The sequence below is a fragment of the Ooceraea biroi genome, chromosome 12 (genome assembly GCF_003672135.1).
Source record: "Ooceraea biroi isolate clonal line C1 chromosome 12, Obir_v5.4, whole genome shotgun sequence".
Taxonomy (NCBI): domain Eukaryota; kingdom Metazoa; phylum Arthropoda; class Insecta; order Hymenoptera; family Formicidae; genus Ooceraea; species Ooceraea biroi.
Genome location: NC_039517.1, coordinates 8,745,246 through 8,763,815, shown reverse-complemented (window position 1 = coordinate 8,763,815; position 18,570 = coordinate 8,745,246). Strand labels below are relative to the sequence as shown.

The 18,570-nt window shown below is 36.0% G+C and overlaps 3 protein-coding genes and 3 pseudogenes across 8 annotated transcripts; all 6 read right to left on the bottom strand.

The window, feature by feature from the left end:
* Positions 1-23: 23 nt before the first annotated feature.
* On the bottom strand, positions 24-3,833 carry LOC109611155 (odorant receptor 4-like). Of its 6 annotated transcripts, none has more exons than XM_020032616.2 (6): positions 3,819-3,833; positions 1,660-3,704; positions 1,244-1,343; positions 1,018-1,128; positions 779-934; positions 510-714 (listed from the first exon to the last, which is right to left on the bottom strand). In XM_020032616.2, exons 2-6 carry the CDS (start codon positions 2,445-2,447, stop codon positions 655-657), a joined length of 1,215 nt encoding a protein of 404 aa, XP_019888175.2. In that variant the 5' UTR covers positions 2,448-3,704; positions 3,819-3,833; the 3' UTR covers positions 510-654. The 6 variants fall into 6 exon arrangements, with proteins under 6 accessions (XP_019888177.2, XP_019888175.2, XP_019888173.2 ...); XM_020032614.2 differs by lacking the exon at positions 3,819-3,833 and having other exon boundaries at positions 1,660-3,450; positions 3,540-3,816; XM_020032615.2 differs by lacking the exon at positions 3,819-3,833 and having other exon boundaries at positions 1,660-3,450; positions 3,605-3,816.
* LOC113563152 lies at positions 3,510-4,636 on the bottom strand (annotated as a pseudogene).
* Positions 4,637-4,788: 152 nt separating this feature from the next.
* Positions 4,789-7,875, bottom strand: LOC105282258 (odorant receptor 4). The gene is made up of 5 exons (XM_026974404.1): positions 6,192-7,875; positions 5,745-5,844; positions 5,375-5,485; positions 5,074-5,229; positions 4,789-4,845 (listed from the first exon to the last, which is right to left on the bottom strand). Exons 1-5 carry the CDS (start codon positions 6,977-6,979, stop codon positions 4,789-4,791), a joined length of 1,212 nt encoding a protein of 403 aa, XP_026830205.1. The 5' UTR covers positions 6,980-7,875.
* LOC113563151 lies at positions 7,441-8,648 on the bottom strand (annotated as a pseudogene).
* Positions 8,649-9,020: 372 nt separating this feature from the next.
* LOC105281878 lies at positions 9,021-16,027 on the bottom strand. The gene is made up of 9 exons (XM_026974341.1): positions 14,897-16,027; positions 14,450-14,549; positions 14,080-14,190; positions 13,734-13,934; positions 10,543-11,354; positions 10,096-10,195; positions 9,726-9,836; positions 9,427-9,582; positions 9,021-9,198 (listed from the first exon to the last, which is right to left on the bottom strand). Exons 1-9 carry the CDS (start codon positions 15,682-15,684, stop codon positions 9,142-9,144), a joined length of 2,436 nt encoding a protein of 811 aa, XP_026830142.1. The 5' UTR covers positions 15,685-16,027; the 3' UTR covers positions 9,021-9,141.
* LOC113563150 lies at positions 11,581-13,730 on the bottom strand (annotated as a pseudogene).
* Positions 16,028-18,570: the final 2,543 nt, after the last annotated feature.

Here is an 18,570-nt window from a genome sequence, read left to right as displayed (position 1 = left end):
ACATATAATAGCAAACCAACTGCTTTTTGTATATCTTTTCCACGTGTGTGCAGTTATAAAAATTTGTTTAATAATGTAATTATTTTGTTATTTATTAAATTTTTTCTACCTTGACAACAGTATATCAGTTTTATATTAAACTTACTTTTTGCATTTCCTAAGCATGTTTTATGCAGGACTCATCGTTTGCAACATATTCAAATATACCATTAAAATTACCTAAAACAACGATGTCTTTCTGTTTACAATAAAGTTAATAATTAAAAAATTGTGATATTAATTTTAAAACAATAAACAAATATAAATAAGAAATAGGAACTATAGGCATTTTATTAATGATTCGTAATAGATAAATATAAAAGAAATATAGAATGTATTAAATATTTATTCAATTTATGGATGTTTTGTTTATGGATGGCAAATCTCGCATATTTTATCTATAGAAAGTTGAAAATCGGTCTCTCTCTCCGAAAGTATGGATTTTGATGTAGAATAATAATTTCATATTCACAGCTAAAAAAATATATATTTTAGTTAAATAAAATATTTGTCTTCCCTCATACATAGATATTATTTCTGTGCTTTTATTTTAAACATGCTATACAACAAAATATAGAAAACGAGATCTGTGATCATGTAGACTAGTATCGTAAGTTACGTCGTAAGAATAGTAGTTCGTAAGATATTTAGGTAGACGAGAGACGTTTTCATAACCTGTAATAATAATGATAATAACTTGTTACAAGTGCATTCAAAAGAGGAGTTTGTCGATACTCACATCACTAAAAGTGGCGATGGAAAGTTGGACTAATTTTCCAGCAGTTATTTTGATCACTACATTTGATCTTGATATAATCAAGATCAAATTACGAGCTGTCTTGTGAGGTAAGTAGTACCAATCGGTCATATACGCTGTTTCGCCAATATTCTTACACTAATAAGCATTGCACTGTTAAAAATATACAATTCCATTTGTGCAGAAAATGTCTGTGTAGATTTTTACCAATATATATTTACCTGTTGCGTTAGAATTTCACCTATGTAGCAAAATGTAAAAATATTGAAAGTCATGGATATATATACGATAATGTACGGCACTATACCTTTTATATCAATATTATTCCACGACTGAAAGTATTATGACGCATTAATTATTTTCTTCAGATATAAGAATTCTAATATTGTTAAACTGACGTTAAATTACTTTTGATTACATATTCACCTTTCAAGATGATTAGCATACCGTAATGGTGTAATATCCAAGCATACACAAGTTAAATGTACATCCGAGTAATTCTACCAGACATATTTGATGCATAACGTCTTCGATACGCGCTATAAAACTGAAATCAAGATTTCACGACAATAGGAAAAGCGTATTTTAAAGAATTTTGTTTATCATAGTTATATTCAAACATATTTTTCTGTTTATCATTTCATTATATAATGTATCAGGGAATCTGAATAATTCATAATTTAAGAGTTTCATCTAAAAATATGCTTTAAATTTATGTGCAAACTATAAAGTTACATAATACATAATATGTGTTAACTAAATATTTATACTACATATGCATTAACTAAATATGTTCGGCACAACCACATTTACCTAATTCAAATTATATCTTATTCATCAAAATATATTAAATCCAGTATTACCTTAAAACACGTAAGTGATGATCAACGATATTGGCCAGTCTCCGCTGGAGCGATTCACTGGTCCTCGAGTCTTCACCTTCGACAAGCCTATTTAATCGTGCCATCAAGATATCCAGCTGGCCACACGCGTGCATGGCGAAAACGGCGGCCAGGCTGCACGCGCTAACAGTGGTGGAGTTCACTACGAAAGTGGAGAGCACCTGCGTCATCAGCACAATCTCGTTCGCCGGGCTGAATCTGGCGTCTATAAATTTGCTGTACGACGGAACCGGCAACTGGATCATCTCCACGCTCCGATTATCTCCAATCGGTACCACTACTGTCGTCATCCCGCACACGATATTGTAGGAGAACACGCCACCGTGCATGAATACCGCGCAGAAACCTGCAACAAGCCGGCCCAATTGCGCGTTCCTCGCCATGATCTCGCGATCACGCGTATGCTTGATGATCTGCCAATCTCTTTGCATGTGCTGCACGCAACGGCGTATATCTGCGCTACGCAGCAGCAGAGAGCAATAATTCATCGCGCCCATGATCCAATGACTGAGCGGGCCAATCGCCCTGAGCTTCAGCACGATGTCTCTCTCCTCGAAAAAGACGTTGAGCGCGCACGGCACCGCGGTGAAGGCGATCAGGAAATAGCAGACGAATATCAGGACGTAGGACAGAGTTCGCTCATTCTTAGAAGTCGTAGCAGATCGCGGCCACGCGCCTAATGGCTTGAGGAACCACCGATTCAGCTGCACGCTGTGATCGTGTAGATCCTTGATCACCGACTGACACATGACGATCGCACGCTGGCACAACGACTACTAATCGAATATCACGTAAGAGCGAGCCTCGTAGTCACCGTGGCGTCTGCGCGAGAGTGAGAGATGGTCTAGCATGACAGAGAAGCTAATCGATTGACTAAAGCTATCGGACTTGTTACTTGGGTAACAATGTTGCGAGTGTTCGTGACTGATATCGTCGGACTCCTACTTACTTCAGTAACATTGTTGCAAATATGCTCGCATACATTGAATCACTAAACTGAGCGATCTATGTTGCGTCTTTTATTGTAAGTGGTATATAATCGCATCAAACTGACCTGAAATAGCAGTTAACAACAGCAGATTTTGTGTAAAGTGATAACGAAAATATATATACATGGCACTCTACTTTCTTGTATATAAAAATAGTGCCTGAATCCTTTTAACTAAAGTATCCTCGTAATCCTCATAATCATGAAGCGAGTAGACGGAATTTTACGCTAATTTTGATAACTTCACTCGATCGCAAAATAACCAATATAAGTCCAAGCACAGTGTTACGTGGTACTTGATGCCAGTTGGTCATGTAAGTTGTTTCGCTGACTGTTTTACACTGTATTAAACTGAGGGTTCTTGAATTAAGGGTTTGATAATATGTCAATTATGTCACATTAAGTGAAGATGACAAAACTCTGAGAAAAATTGTTTTAATATGTAAAAAAAAAGTATTAAAGAATTTAAATGAGAATACAGTAATTATATTAAAATATTTAACTGATTTAATAGTGTAAATGTAGTAATTTATTATCTTTATATTTAAGACAAGATAATTACATTATACAAAACAAAATAATTTTTAAATATTGCAAAACTTATGTTGACTTCAAAATGTGTTACCTGGTCTGTCAAAATCTCGCCGATGTAACAAAAGATGAATATATTGAACGACACTAAATATATATAATGTAATATATGACACTAAATATATATAACGTAATATATGACACTATTTTTCTGTATCAAATGCTCCCCAATTCTGGAAAATTTTAATAGTCTGTATGTAAAGTATAAAATTTTTTAAAATTGTTTTTTAAATGTCAATGTTATGTGAATTTTTATATTTACTTTTAATACAATTATTCAATTTTATTAAAAACAGAGTCTTGATGACGTAATTTTCTCCAGCATACCATTATCACATAGTATCCAAGTAGGCACATATTTAGCGTAGAACCCGCCAACATCACGAAACAAACTTTATGTATAATGCTCTCCATACATGTTACAAGACTGCAACACACATAAGTGATGTCAATGCTGCAATTTGGATATGAGCGCAGATACCATTACTAACAGAATATCCGCAAACTATTTGTAGTATCTACAATATATTAAGTACGTTACCTTCTTTATACAGACGACAATAGATCTTATTCATTATAAAATGGGAGTACATTTCTGCAAAGTATATCAGCAAAGCAAACTCATACCCGAAGTTCAATCAAAGCTAAATAGAAAAATCAAATACCTCAATACCCTCAAATGATGCTCCACGATGATAGCCAATTTTTGATCGACGGAACGATCACCCATCTCGTATTCTTCGATCAGATCATTTAGCCATGCATACAGCACGTTCAACTGGCCGCAGGCATGCATCGCGAAGACAGCCGCGAGGCTGCAAACGCTCACTATCGCGGAACTCACTGCGAATGCCGACACGAACTGTATGACCAGCATGATCTCGTTCATTGGACTGAATCGCGTGTCGATGATCCTGCTGTACGCCGGACACGTCATGGGATGTGTGGTGAATGTTTGGTTGCCGACGGTAATCTCTACGGTTTTGATCGCTCGCGCCGTGCCAAACAGCAGCTGACCTGCATGATCATCGCGCTGATGCCGGCGATGAAATGGCCGAACTTAGCGTACTGCAGCATCACTTCGCGGTCCTGGACTCGTCGCACGAGCCTCCAGTCCGCCTGCATGTGCTGTATGTAATCGCGAAGTGGGTTATCTTATAAAGTAAAGGAGTGCGATAAAAATATTCAGCAAAGTATTCATTTCCTTTAAGTTTAAGGTATGTTAGATTGTTATCTTATCGCTTTGCACTTGATTTAGATGTGTAAATTGCTGTATTCTTCAGAAAAAAGAATTAGAAAATATTTTTATGATCTCATAAAAGTATGAATAATTATATCAGATATAGCTTTGATAAGATAATTTTTTTAGATACAATTACTTAAAAAGATGTAAATTAAATATAATTATTTGTCCTATTTATTAAATATTTCTCCTATTTTAACAATATCGTACTTGGTATGTAATATATTGTTATGTAAAATATTATGCAAGTTTCCTACTTTAACATAGTTCATGTAGAAGTCATCGTTCTTAGTAAATTCAAATATATTATGGAAGTCTTAATTACCTGCAACAATAAGGTCTTCCTTCCTATTTACGACATAATTAATAAAATCTCGAAACTTTTACTATTAAACATTCAAATATACAAGGCTTATATAAAAATGTTAAACACAGAGATACAGAGAAAGATTTCGTAACGATGCATATTATACACACGTAAATTTATAAATGTATTAAATTTTTATTAATACAGTTTCATTATAAATTTGTGCCATTTGTGTGTTTTACTTACATCACTAAAAGTTGCAATAGATAATTGAAATAATTTTCCAGCAGTTATCTTGATACCGTTGCTCGATCTCGCTATTATCAAAAGGAGACCAAGAGCAGTTTTGTGGGGTAGGTTATACCAATCAGTCATATATGCCTTTTCTCCCACCGTTTTGCACTAATAAGGAACATGGACATTCTACATTTTCTTATAATTTAAAATTTTAAATTGATGAAATTGATTACTGATGAATGAACATTTTATATATAAGACACATAAAATTCTTATATACGCGAAAGTTATATAATTGTAAGTTTATTACCTGTTCTGTCAGAATCTCGCCAATATAGCAAAATATAAAAATATTGAAAGCCATAGATACGTATATAATAAAATATGACGTCATTCTTCCTGCATCAAAATCGCTCCAATTCTGAAAATCAGTAAATTATAATTAATATTTCATAACTAGAAAAATCACAAAATGCTGTCTTTCAGCGTATTTATCTTTTCAAGTCATAGATATATATACGATAATGTACGGCACTATACCCTTTATATCAATATTATTCCACGACTGAAAGTATTATGACGCATTAATTATTTTCTTTGGATATAAGAATGTGAATATTCTTAAAATGGTGTTAAATTACTTATAATTACATCTTCACCTTTCAAGATGATTAGCATACCGTAATGGTGTAATATCCAAGCATACACAAGTTAAATGTACATCCGAGTAATTCTACCAGACATATTTGATGCATAACGTCTTCGATGCGCGCTATAAAACTGAAATCAAGACTTGACGAAAATAGGAAAAGCGTATTTTAAAGACTCTCGTTTATCATAGTTATATTCAACCATCTAATTTTTTCTGTTTATCATTTCATTATATAACGTATCAGGGAATCTGAACAATTCATAATTTAAGAGTTTCATCTGAACAAAATGCTTAAAATGTATGTGCAAACTATAAAGTTACAATTTAAAGTTACATAATACATTATATGTGTTAATTAAATATTTATACTAAATATTTATACTAAATATGTATTAACTAAATATGTCCGGCACAACCACAATTACCTAATTCAAATTATATCTTATTCTTCAAAATATATTAAATCCGGTATTACCTTAAAACACGTAAGTGATGATCCACGATATCGGCCAGTCTCCGCTGGAGCGATCCACTAGTCCTCGCGTCTTCACCTTCGACAAGCCTATTTAATCGTGTCATCAAGATATCCAGCTGGCCACACGCGTGCATGGTGAAAACGGCGGCCAGGCTGCACGCGCCAACAGTGGTGGAGTTCACTACGAAGGTGGAGAGCATCTGCGTCATCAGCATGATCTCGTTCGCCGGGCTGAATCTGGCGTCTATAAATTTGCTGTACGACGGAACAGGCAACTGGAACATCTCTACACTCCGATTGTCTCCAATCGGTACCACTACTGTCGTCATCGCGCACACGATATTGTGGAAGAACACGCCACCGTGCATGAATACCGCGCAGAAACCTGCAACAAACCGGCCCAATTGGGCGTTCCTCGCCATGATCTCGCGATCACGCGTACGCTTGATGATCTGCCAATCTCTTTGCATGTGCTGCACGCAACCGCGTATATCTGCGCTACGCAGCAGCAGAGAACAATAATTCATCGCGCCCATGATCCAATGACTGAGCGGGCCAATCGCCTTGAGCTTCAGCATGATGTCTCTCTCCTCGAAAAAGACGTTGAGCGCGCACGGCACCGCGGTGAAGGCGATCAGGAAATAGCAGACGAATATCAGGACGTAGGACAGAGTTCGCTCATTCTTAGAAGTCGTAGCAGATCGCGGCCACGCGCCTAATGGTTTGAGGAACCACCGATTCAACTGCACGCTGTAATCGTGTAGATCCTTGATCACCGACTGGCACATGATGATCGCGCGGTGGCACAACGACTACTAATAGACTATCACGTAAGAGCGAGCTTCATAATCATCGTGGCGTCTGCGCGTGAGTGAGAGATGGTCTAGCATGACAGAGAATCTAATCGATTGACTAAAGCTTTCGGACTTGTTACCTGGGTAACATTGTTGCGAGTGTTCGTGACTGATATCGTCGGACTTCTACTTCAGTAACATTGTTGCAAATATGCTCGCATACGTTGAATCACTAAACTGAGCGTTCTATGTTGAGTCTTTTATTGTAAATGATATATAATCGCATCAAAATGACCTGAAATAGCAGTTAACAACAGCAGATTTTGTGTAAAGTGTTAACGAAAATATATATATATGGTACTCTACTTTCTTGTATATAAAAATAGTGCCTGCATTCTTTTAACTGTTTTATCCTCGTAATCCTCATAATCATGAAGCGAATAAACGGACTTTTGCGCTGATTTTGATAACTTTACTCGATGGCAAAATAACTCCATAATATAAGTCCAAGCACAGTGTTACGTGGTAACTGATGGCAGTTGGTCATGTAAGTTGTTTCGCCGACTTTTTTACACTATCTTGAAATGAGGTTTCTTAAATTAAGGGTTTGATAACATTTCAATTATGTCATATTAAGTGACGTTGACAAAACTCTGAGAAAAATTTTTTTAATATGTAAAAAATGAAAATAAGGTATAACAGAATTTAAATGAGAATGCCGACACGAACTGTATCACCAGCATGATCTCGTTCATTGGACTGAATCGCGTGTCGCTGATCCTACTCTACGTCGGACACGTCATGGGATGTGTGGTGAATGTTTGGTTGCCGACGGTAATCTTTACGGTTGTGATTGCTCGCGTCGTGCCAAAGAGTAGCTGACCGCCCTACATGATTATCGCGCTGATATCGGGGATGAAACGGCCGAACTTAGCATACTGCAGCATCACCTCGCGGTGCTGGACTCGTCGCACGAGCCTCCAGTCCGCCTGCATGTGCTGTATGCAATCGCGAATGTCTTTGTTGCGCTTTAGTAACGTCCAGTAACTGTTTATTAGTTTAGTAACATATGGAGCCCATGATCCTGTGAAGCAGCGGCCCAAGGGCGCTCAGCTTCATCTTGAAACTGTTATCCTCCAGTTGAACGTACAATATGCATCGTACGGTAACGATCGCTATTGTGGTCGAGCATGCGGCAACCTGTATGAATGCGATGGTTCTTTCTATCGCGCTGTCTTTTTACGGCCAAGCGTCGCTCACTTCAGGCACCATCGGTTTATTTGCAGGCTGTAATCGTTGACGTTTTCGTAAGCGATGTCGACTGGCTTGCATTTCACCTGTGTCATACTCGCTTCACAGAGACGTCTATTGTACTGCTACGATAGAGAGTGTTCTGGTAAGGATCGTGTTCGAATAAGCGCCTGCGCCAACTTTTAACAAGTCCAATACACGCTTACGTTCACAATTTTTTCCGATGAGAACATTGCATGCATGTCGAGGATCGATAATCGCTCCTAGAAGCGGCTTCGTCCTGTCTTTTTTGCGAGAACCCGTGTTCCATGAATATGGAAACACATTTGTGAATGCGAGTGCAAATTTCATAGAATTTTGTGCTTTGATAATTTCACCTGAGATAAAGTGAGTATTCAAACAGATACGTCATTCTACTCAATATTATTATAATAGTGCAAATTATATGCTTCTTATGTGAGATACGTAATAATAATCTGGTTTCGGTGCGCGTATTTCGGCAGTTGATCAATACTCAGAGTAATTGTTCGCAGAGAAGTGGGTTATCTTATAAAGTAAAGGATTGCGATAAAAATATTCAGCAAGGTATTAATTTCCTTTAAGTTTAAGGTATGTTAGATTGTTATCTTATCGCTTTGCACTTAATTTAGATGTGTAAATTGCTGTATTCTTCAGAAAAAAGAATTAGAAAATATTTTTATGATCTCATAAAAGTATGAATAATTATTTCAGATATAGCTTTGATAAGATAATTTTTTAGATAATACAATTATTTAAAAAGATGTAAATTAAATATTATTATTTGTTCTATTTATTAAATATTTCTTCTATTTTAACAATATCGTACTTGGTATGTAATATATTGCTATGTAAAATATTATGCAAGTTTCCTACTTTAACATAGGTCATGTAGAAGTCATCGTTCTTATTAAATTCAAAAATATTACGGAAGTCTTAATTACCTGAAACAATAAGGTCTTCCTTCCTATTTACAACATAATTAATTAAATCTCGAAAATTTTAATATTAAACATTCAAATATATAAGGCTTATATAAAACTGTTAAATTCAGAGATACAAAGAAAGATTTCATAACGATGCATATTATACACACAAAAATTTATAAATGTATAAAATTTTTATTAATACAGTTTCATTATAAATTTGTGCCATTTGTGTGTTTTACTTACATCACTAAAAGTTGCAATAGATAATTGAAATAATTTTCCACCAGTTATCTTGATAACGTTGCTCGATCTCGCTATTATCAAAAGGAGACCACGAGCAGTTTTGTGGGGTAGTTTATACCAATCAGTCATATATGTCTTTTCTCCCACTGTTTTGCACTAATAAGGAACATGGACATTCTACATTTTCTTATAATTAAAAATTTTAAATTGATGAAATTGATTACTGATGAATGAACATTTTATATATAAGACACAAAATTCTTATATACGCGCAAGTTATATAATTGTAAGTTTATTACCTGTTCTGTAAGAATCTCGCCAGTATAGCAAAATATAAAAATATTGATAGCCATAGATACGTATATAATACAAAATGTCGTTATTCTTACTGCATCAGAATCGCCCCACTTCTGAAAATCAGTAAATTGTAGTTAATATTTCATAAGTAGAAAAATCACAAAATGCTGTTTTTCAGCCTATTCATCTTTTCAAGTCATGGATATATATACGATAATGTACAGCACTATACCCTTTATATTAATATTATTCCACGACTGAAAGTATTATCACGCATTAATTATTTTCTTGAGATATAAGAATTTGAATACTGTTAAAATGCCGTTAAATTACTTTTGATTACATATTCACCTTTCAAGATGATTAGCATACCGTAATGGTGTGATATCCAGTCATACACATGTTAAATGTACCTCCGAGTAATTCTACCAGACATATTTGATGCATACCGTCTTCGATGCGCGCTATAAAACTGAAATCAAGACTTGACGAAAATAGGAAAAGCGTATTTTAAAGAATTTTGTTAATCATTGTTATATTCAAACATATAATGTTTTCTGTATATCATTTCATTATATAACGTATCAGGGAATCTGAACAATTCATAATTTAAGAGTTTCATCTGAACAAAATGCTTAAAATGTATGTGCAAACTATAAAGTTACAATTTAAAGTTACATAATACATTATATGTGTTGATTAAATATTTATACTAAATATTTATACTAAATATGTATTAACTAAATATGTCCGGCACAACCACAATTACCTAATTCAAATTATATCTTATTCTTCAAAATATATTAAATCCGGTATTACCTTAAAACACGTAAGTGATGATCCACGATATCGGCCAGTCTCCGCTGGAGCGATCCACTAGTCCTCGAGTCTTCACCTTCGACAAGCCTATTTAATCTTGTCATCAAGATATCCAGCTGGCCACACGCGTGCATGGTGAAAACGGCGGCCAGGCTGCACGCGCCAACAGTGGTGGAGTTCACTACGAAGGTGGAGAGCATCTGCGTCATCAGCATGATCTCGTTCGCCGGGCTGAATCTGGCGTCTATAAATTTGCTGTACGACGGAACCGGCAACTGGATCATCTCTACACTCCGATTGTCTCCAATCGGTACCACTACTGTCGTCATCGCGCACACGATAGTGTAGGAGAACACGCCACCGTGCATGAATACCGCGCAGAAACCTGCAACAAACCGGCCCAATTGGGCGTTCCTCGCCATGATCTCGCGATCACGCGTACGCTTGATGATCTGCCAATCTCTTTGCATGTGCTGCACGCAACCGCGTATATCTGCGCTACGCAGCAGCAGAAAACAATAATTCATCGCGCCCATGATCCAATGACTGAACGGGCCAATCGCCCTGAGCTTCAGCACGATGTCTCTCTCCTCGAAAAAGACGTTGAGCGCACACGGCACCGCGGTGAGGGCAATCAGGAAAAAGCAGATGAATATCAGGATGTAGGACAGAGCCCGCTCACCCTTAGAAGTCGTAGCAGATCGCGGCCACGCGCCTAATGGTTTGAGGAACCACCGATTCAACTGCACGCTGTAATCGTGTAGATCCTTGATCACCGACTGGCACATGATGATCGCGCGGTGGCACAACGACTACTAATAGACTATCACGTAAGAGCGAGCTTCATAGTCATCGTGGCGTCTGCGCGTGAGTGAGAGATGGTCTAGCATGACAGAGAATCTAATCGATTGACTAAAGCTTTCGGACTTGTTACCTGGGTAACATTGTTGCGAGTGTTCGTGACTGATATCGTCGGACTTCTACTTCAGTAACATTGTTGCAAATATGCTCGCATACGTTGAATCACTAAACTGAGCGTTCTATGTTGAGTCTTTTATTGTAAATGATATATAATCGCATCAAAATGACCTGAAATAGCAGTTAACAACAGCAGATTTTGTGTAAAGTGTTAACGAAAATATATATATATGGTACTCTACTTTCTTGTATATAAAAATAGTGCCTGCATTCTTTTAACTGTTTTATCCTCGTAATCCTCATAATCATGAAGCGAATAAACGGACTTTTGCGCTGATTTTGATAACTTTACTCGATGGCAAAATAACTCCATAATATAAGTCCAAGTACAGTGTTACGTGGTAACTGATGGCAGTTGGTCATGTAAGTTGTTTCGCCGACTTTTTTACACTATCTTGAAATGAGGTTTCTTAAATTAAGGGTTTGATAACATTTCAATTATGTCATATTAAGTGACGTTGACAAAACTCTGAGAAAAATTTTTTTAATATGTAAAAAATGAAAATAAGGTATAACAGAATTTAAATGAGAATGCCGACACGAACTGTATCACCAGCATGATCTCGTTCATTGGACTGAATCGCGTGTCGCTGATCCTACTCTACGTCGGACACGTCATGGGATGTGTGGTGAATGTTTGGTTGCCGACGGTAATCTTTACGGTTGTGATTGCTCGCGTCGTGCCAAAGAGTAGCTGACCGCCCTACATGATTATCGCGCTGATGTCGGGGATGAAACGGCCGAACTTAGCATACTGCAGCATCACCTCGCGGTGCTGGACTCGTCGCACGAGCCTCCAGTCCGCCTGCATGTGCTGTATGCAATCGCGAATGTCTTTGTTGCGCTTTAGTAACGTCCAGTAACTGTTTATTAGTTTAGTAACATATGGAGCCCATGATCCTGTGAAGCAGCGGCCCAAGGGCGCTCAGCTTCATCTTGAAACTGTTATCCTCCAGTTGAACGTACAATATGCATCGTACGGTAACGATCGCTATTGTGGTCGAGCATGCGGCAACCTGTATGAATGCGATGGTTCTTTCTATCGCGCTGTCTTTTTACGGCCAAGCGTCGATCACTTCAGGCACCATCGGTTTATTTGCAGGCTGTAATCGTTGACGTTTTCGTAAGCGATGTCGACTGGCTTGCATTTCACCTGTGTCATACTCGCTTCACAGAGACGTCTATTGTACTGCTACGATAGAGAGTGTTCTGGTAAGGATCGTGTTCGAATAAGCGCCTGCGCCAACTTTTAACAAGTCCAATACACGCTTACGTTCACAATTTTTTCCGATGAGAACATTGCATGCATGTCGAGGATCGATAATCGCTCCTAGAAGCGGCTTCGTCCTGTCTTTTTTGCGAGAACCCGTGTTCCATGAATATGGAAACACATTTGTGAATGCGAGTGCAAATTTCATAGAATTTTGTGCTTTGATAATTTCACCTGAGATAAAGTGAGTATTCAAACAGATACGTCATTCTACTCAATATTATTATAATAGTGCAAATTATATGCTTCTTATGTGAGATACGTAATAATAATCTGGTTTCGGTGCGCGTATTTCGGCAGTTGATCAATACTCAGAGTAATTGTTCGCAGAGAAGTGGGTTATCTTATAAAGTAAAGGATTGCGATAAAAATATTCAGCAAGGTATTAATTTCCTTTAAGTTTAAGGTATGTTAGATTGTTATCTTATCGCTTTGCACTTAATTTAGATGTGTAAATTGCTGTATTCTTCAGAAAAAAGAATTAGAAAATATTTTTATGATCTCATAAAAGTATGAATAATTATTTCAGATATAGCTTTGATAAGATAATTTTTTTAGACAATACAATTATTTAAAAAGATGGAAATTAAATATAATTATTTGTCCTATTTATTAAATATTTCTTCTATTTTAACAATATCGTACTTGGTATGTAATATATTGCTATGTAAAATATTATGCAAGTTTCCTACTTTAACATAGGTCATGTAGAAGTCATCGTTCTTATTAAATTCAAATATATTACGGAAGTCTTAATTACCTGAAACAATAAGGTCTTCCTTCCTATTTACAACATAATTAATTAAATCTCGAAAATTTTAATTTTAAACATTCAAATATATAAGGTTTATATAAAACTGTTACATTCAGAGATACAAAGAAAGATTTCGTACCGATCCATATTATACACACGTAAATTTATAAATGTATTAAATTTTTATTAATACAGTTTCATTATAAATTTGTGCCATTTGTGTGTTTTACTTACATCACTAAAAGTTGCAATAGATAATTGAAATAATTTTCCACCAGTTATCTTAATAACGTTGCTCGATCTCGCTATTATCAAAAGGAGACCACGAGCAGTTTTGTGGGGTAGGTTATACCAATCAGTCATATATGTCTTTTCTCCCACTGTTTTGCACTAATAAGGAACATGGACATTCTACATTTTCTTATAATTTAAAATTTTTAATTGATAAAATTGATTACTGATGAATGAACATTTTATATATAAGACACATAAAATTCTTATATACGCGCAAGTTATATAATTGTAAGTTTATTACCTGTTCCGTAAGAATCTCGCCAGTATAGCAAAATATAAAAATATTGATAGCCATAGATACGTATATAATACAAAATGTCGTTATTCTTACTGCATCAGAATCGCCCCACTTCTGAAAATCAGTAAATTGTAGTTAAAATTTCATAAGTAGAAAAATCACAAAATGCTGTTTTACAGCCTATTCATCTTTTCAAGTCATGGATATATATACGATAATGTACAGTACTATACCCTTTATATTAATATTATTCCACGACTGAAATTATTATGACGCATTAATTATTTTCTTGAGATATAAGAATTTGAATACTGTTAAAATGCCGTTAAATTACTTTTGATTACATATTCACCTTTCAAGATGATTAGCATACCGTAATGGTGTGATATCCAGTCATACACATGTTAAATGTACATCCGAGTAATTCTACCAGACATATTTGATGCATACCGTCTTCGATGCGCGCTATAAAACTGAAATCAAGACTTGACGAAAATAGGAAAAGCGTATTTTAAAGAATTTTGTTTATCATAGTTATATTCAAACATATAATGTTTTCTGTTTATCATTTCATTATATAACGTATCAGGGAATCTGAACAATTCATAATTTAAGAGTTTCATCTGAACAAAATGCTTAAAATGTATGTGCAAACTATAAAGTTACAATTTAAAGTTACATAATACATTATATGTGTTGATTAAATATTTATACTAAATATTTATACTAAATATGTATTAACTAAATATGTCCGGCACAACCACAATTACCTAATTCAAATTATATCTTATTCTTCAAAATATATTAAATCCGGTATTACCTTAAAACACGTAAGTGATGATCCACGATATCGGCCAGTCTCCGCTGGAGCGATCCACTAGTCCTCGCGTCTTCACCTTCGACAAGCCTATTTAATCGTGTCATCAAGATATCCAGCTGGCCACACGCATGCATGGTGAAAACGGCGGCCAGGCTGCACGCGCCAACGGTGGTGGAGTTCACTACGAAGGTGGAGAGCATCTGCGTCATCAGCATGATCTCGTTCGCCGGGCTGAATCTGGCGTCTATAAATTTGCTGTACGACGGAACCGGCAACTGGATCATCTCTACACTCCGATTGTCTCCAATCGGTACCACTACTGTCGTCATCGCGCACACGATAGTGTAGGAGAACAGGCCACCGTGCATGAACACCGCGCAGAAACCTGCAACAAGCCGACCCAGTTGCGCGTTCCTCGCCATAATCTCGCGATCGCGCGTACGCTTGATGATCTGCCAATCTCTTTGCATGTGCTGCACGCAACCGCGTATATCTGCGCTACGCAGCAGCAGAGAACAATAATTCATCGCACCCATGATCCAGTGACTGAGCGGGCCAATTGCCATGAGCTTTAGCTGGATGTCTCTCTCCTCGTATAAGATGTTGAGCGCGCACGGTACCGCGGTGAAGGCGATCAGGAAAAAGCAGATGAATATCAGGATGTAGGACAGAGCCCGCTCACCCTTAGAAGTCGTAGCAGATCGCGGCCACGCGCCTAATGGCTTGAGGAACCACCGATTCAACTGCACACTGTGATCGTGCAGATCCTTGATCACCGCCTGGCACATGATGATCGCGCGGTGGCACAACGACTACTAATAGACTATCACGTAAGAGCGAGCTTCATAGTCACCGTGGCGTCTGCGCGTGAGTGAGAGATGGTCTAGCATGACAGAGAATCTAATCGATTGACTAAAGCTTTCGGACTTGTTACCTGGGTAACATTGTTGCGAGTGTTCGTGACTGATATCGTCGGACTTCTACTTCAGTAACATTGTTGCAAATATGCTCGCATACGTTGAATCACTAAACTGAGCGTTCTATGTTGAGTCTTTTATTGTAAATGATATATAATCGCATCAAAATGACCTGAAATAGCAGTTAACAACAGCAGATTTTGTGTAAAGTGTTAACGAAAATATATATACATGGTACTCTACTTTCTTGTATATAAAAATAGTGCCTGAATTCTTTTAACTGTTTTATCCTCGTAATCCTCATAATCATGAAGCGAATAAACAGACTTTTGCGCTGATTTTGATAACTTTACTCGAAGGCAAAATAACTCCATAATATAAGTCCAAGCACAGTGTTACGTGGTAACTGATGGCAGTTGGTCATGTAAGATGTTTCGCCGACTTTTTTACACTGTCTTAAAATGAGGTTTCTTGAAGTAAGGGTTTGATAATATTATGTCATATTAAGTGAAGTTGACAAAACTCTAAGAAAAATGATAAACATGATGATTTTACTTGTTCCGTAATAAATAAAATATTGAAGATATTGAACATCATCGACGTTAATATGTATAATGAGATACGTTATTATATTTTCGTTTTTCATGCCATTCTTGAAGAGTAAAGCTCGCAAATTTACAACACAAAAAATTATAAATATGAAAAAATAATATACGTGTAGCATCTGGATGATACGGAAGGTAAGTTGATACGCCCGTGACTTATTGAGATGACAATATATTTCAGATCCTTTTATAATTCGCGGGATGACGATGAGATCGCAGAGACCGAACGGGACCTCTCTCACACGGCAGACCCTCTCGGGTTTCTCGCTATTTTCCTTCTATTCGTGTTAAGACTAGCCTCGTCCATTCGTTACAATATGAATATAATATTCAAGCATACATAAGGTTAATGTACACCAAACTAATTCCACAAGACATTTATTGTATAATTCGTGTCCATGCGCGAAAGAAACTTGCAATTAACATACTCAATTGTAATCGTATTCCTTAAACAATTTTCGGTATCCTTATTCAAATATCTTTTAACAAAAATAACTATTATCCTGTAATACTTACTGAGATATTACTCTTGTAAGAAACATTTAAAAATTGGTTTAGTTAGTTTACAGAACAGAGAAAATTATTCTTAAAACAAAATCGAGTTTTATCATCTTTGCAGCACATGTAAAAATTGTAGACATATATGAACATGAATAAATTAAATTATCAATCTTATTTCAACACTCGCAAATGACATTCCATAAGACTCGCCAGTTTCATTTGGACAATATTATACCGATCCTTTTCAACGAACTCTTCGAGCCACCACACTGACAAGCTGATCGCAGGCATTGCGAAAACTGCGATGACACGCGCCGATCAGCTATAGGAACCAACGGTTCACCTGAAGACTTTAATTGTTATTTTGCCTGTGAATATCTACCTCGCGAGGGGAACGCATCGTGCTTGGCTTACAAAACACATAAAGTGCTCTTCGCTACTTTTACTTGCTTGTACTTCAGTTGCAGTAACTACAACTGCGCGATCATACGACTTATTCTTGAAGAGAGAAAAGACGGGTTTATGCTAGCAGGCTGAGATGGCGGATAATCGATACTTATAGTTCCTGCAACTTGTTGCGTCGAGACTGGCCTCGTAAAATCGTATTATGAGTAATGGAGGCGGAAACGACTGTGAACAAGTTGCTGTCAGTCATAACTCGTACTTCATCACAACATGATAAATTATTTCTTCGCAGAATACAATCTTTCACGTTAGAAAATACGTTTTATCTATTGAGTGAATTTTATTCTAGACTTGATTAGAGTATTAAATATTTATATGAAATGGTATGCATTCCGATATTAAAATAATTTATATTATTTTAATGCAGTTTTGAGAATAACTTTGAAACTTATAATGAATATTAGTAAGCTTCGCTTAATAAAATTTATGTGTAAAACGTTTGAGAAAATACAAGTTATAATTTTAATGAAATATTAATTTAATAAACATTCTGTGTATTAGATCTGTATTGATATTTTACATATTTTTCTTTTATTATAACACAATACTAAATATTTAATTAAAATATATAATATTTCGTGAAACTATTAACTCTCCATTTTCATTATACAACAAATATAATACAACCAGTATAATTTATACAATCCAAAGAACCAGGAAATTATGTTAATGTATATAACATATTCAAGCAAGTAACCGCCGTATTGATCATCAATTCGTAGATAAATAACATAAATAAAGAATAATTCTCATGCAAGTCAAATAAATTTAATAATGGTTACATTACTTACATTGATTCAGCTAAATCTGTATTTTCTTCCTTATTTGAATGTGATTTTGTATTTAGGATGATAATTTAGAAAATGATTACGATCGTCCGTAGACTAATGTTCTCTAACTGTTGGGATTATATTTATACTAGAGAAAAGAAACTTTCTGTAGAAGCTGAAAAAATAAAAACAATAATTATATATGAATTATATATGTGTGTGTGTATTGTTTAGGCCATTGAATATCCCGTGCCGTTATACTCGCTGGATGAGAAACTAATTCACATAAAATGCAGTCGAAAGTTTTCATCAAGTTGAAGTTTTATTTCTTCAATTTTGAAAATCGGTTGTTTACGTTTTCGTGGTACATCATCGTACGGCGTTAAAAAATGTTTGGAAAGAAAATGCGAAAGCTG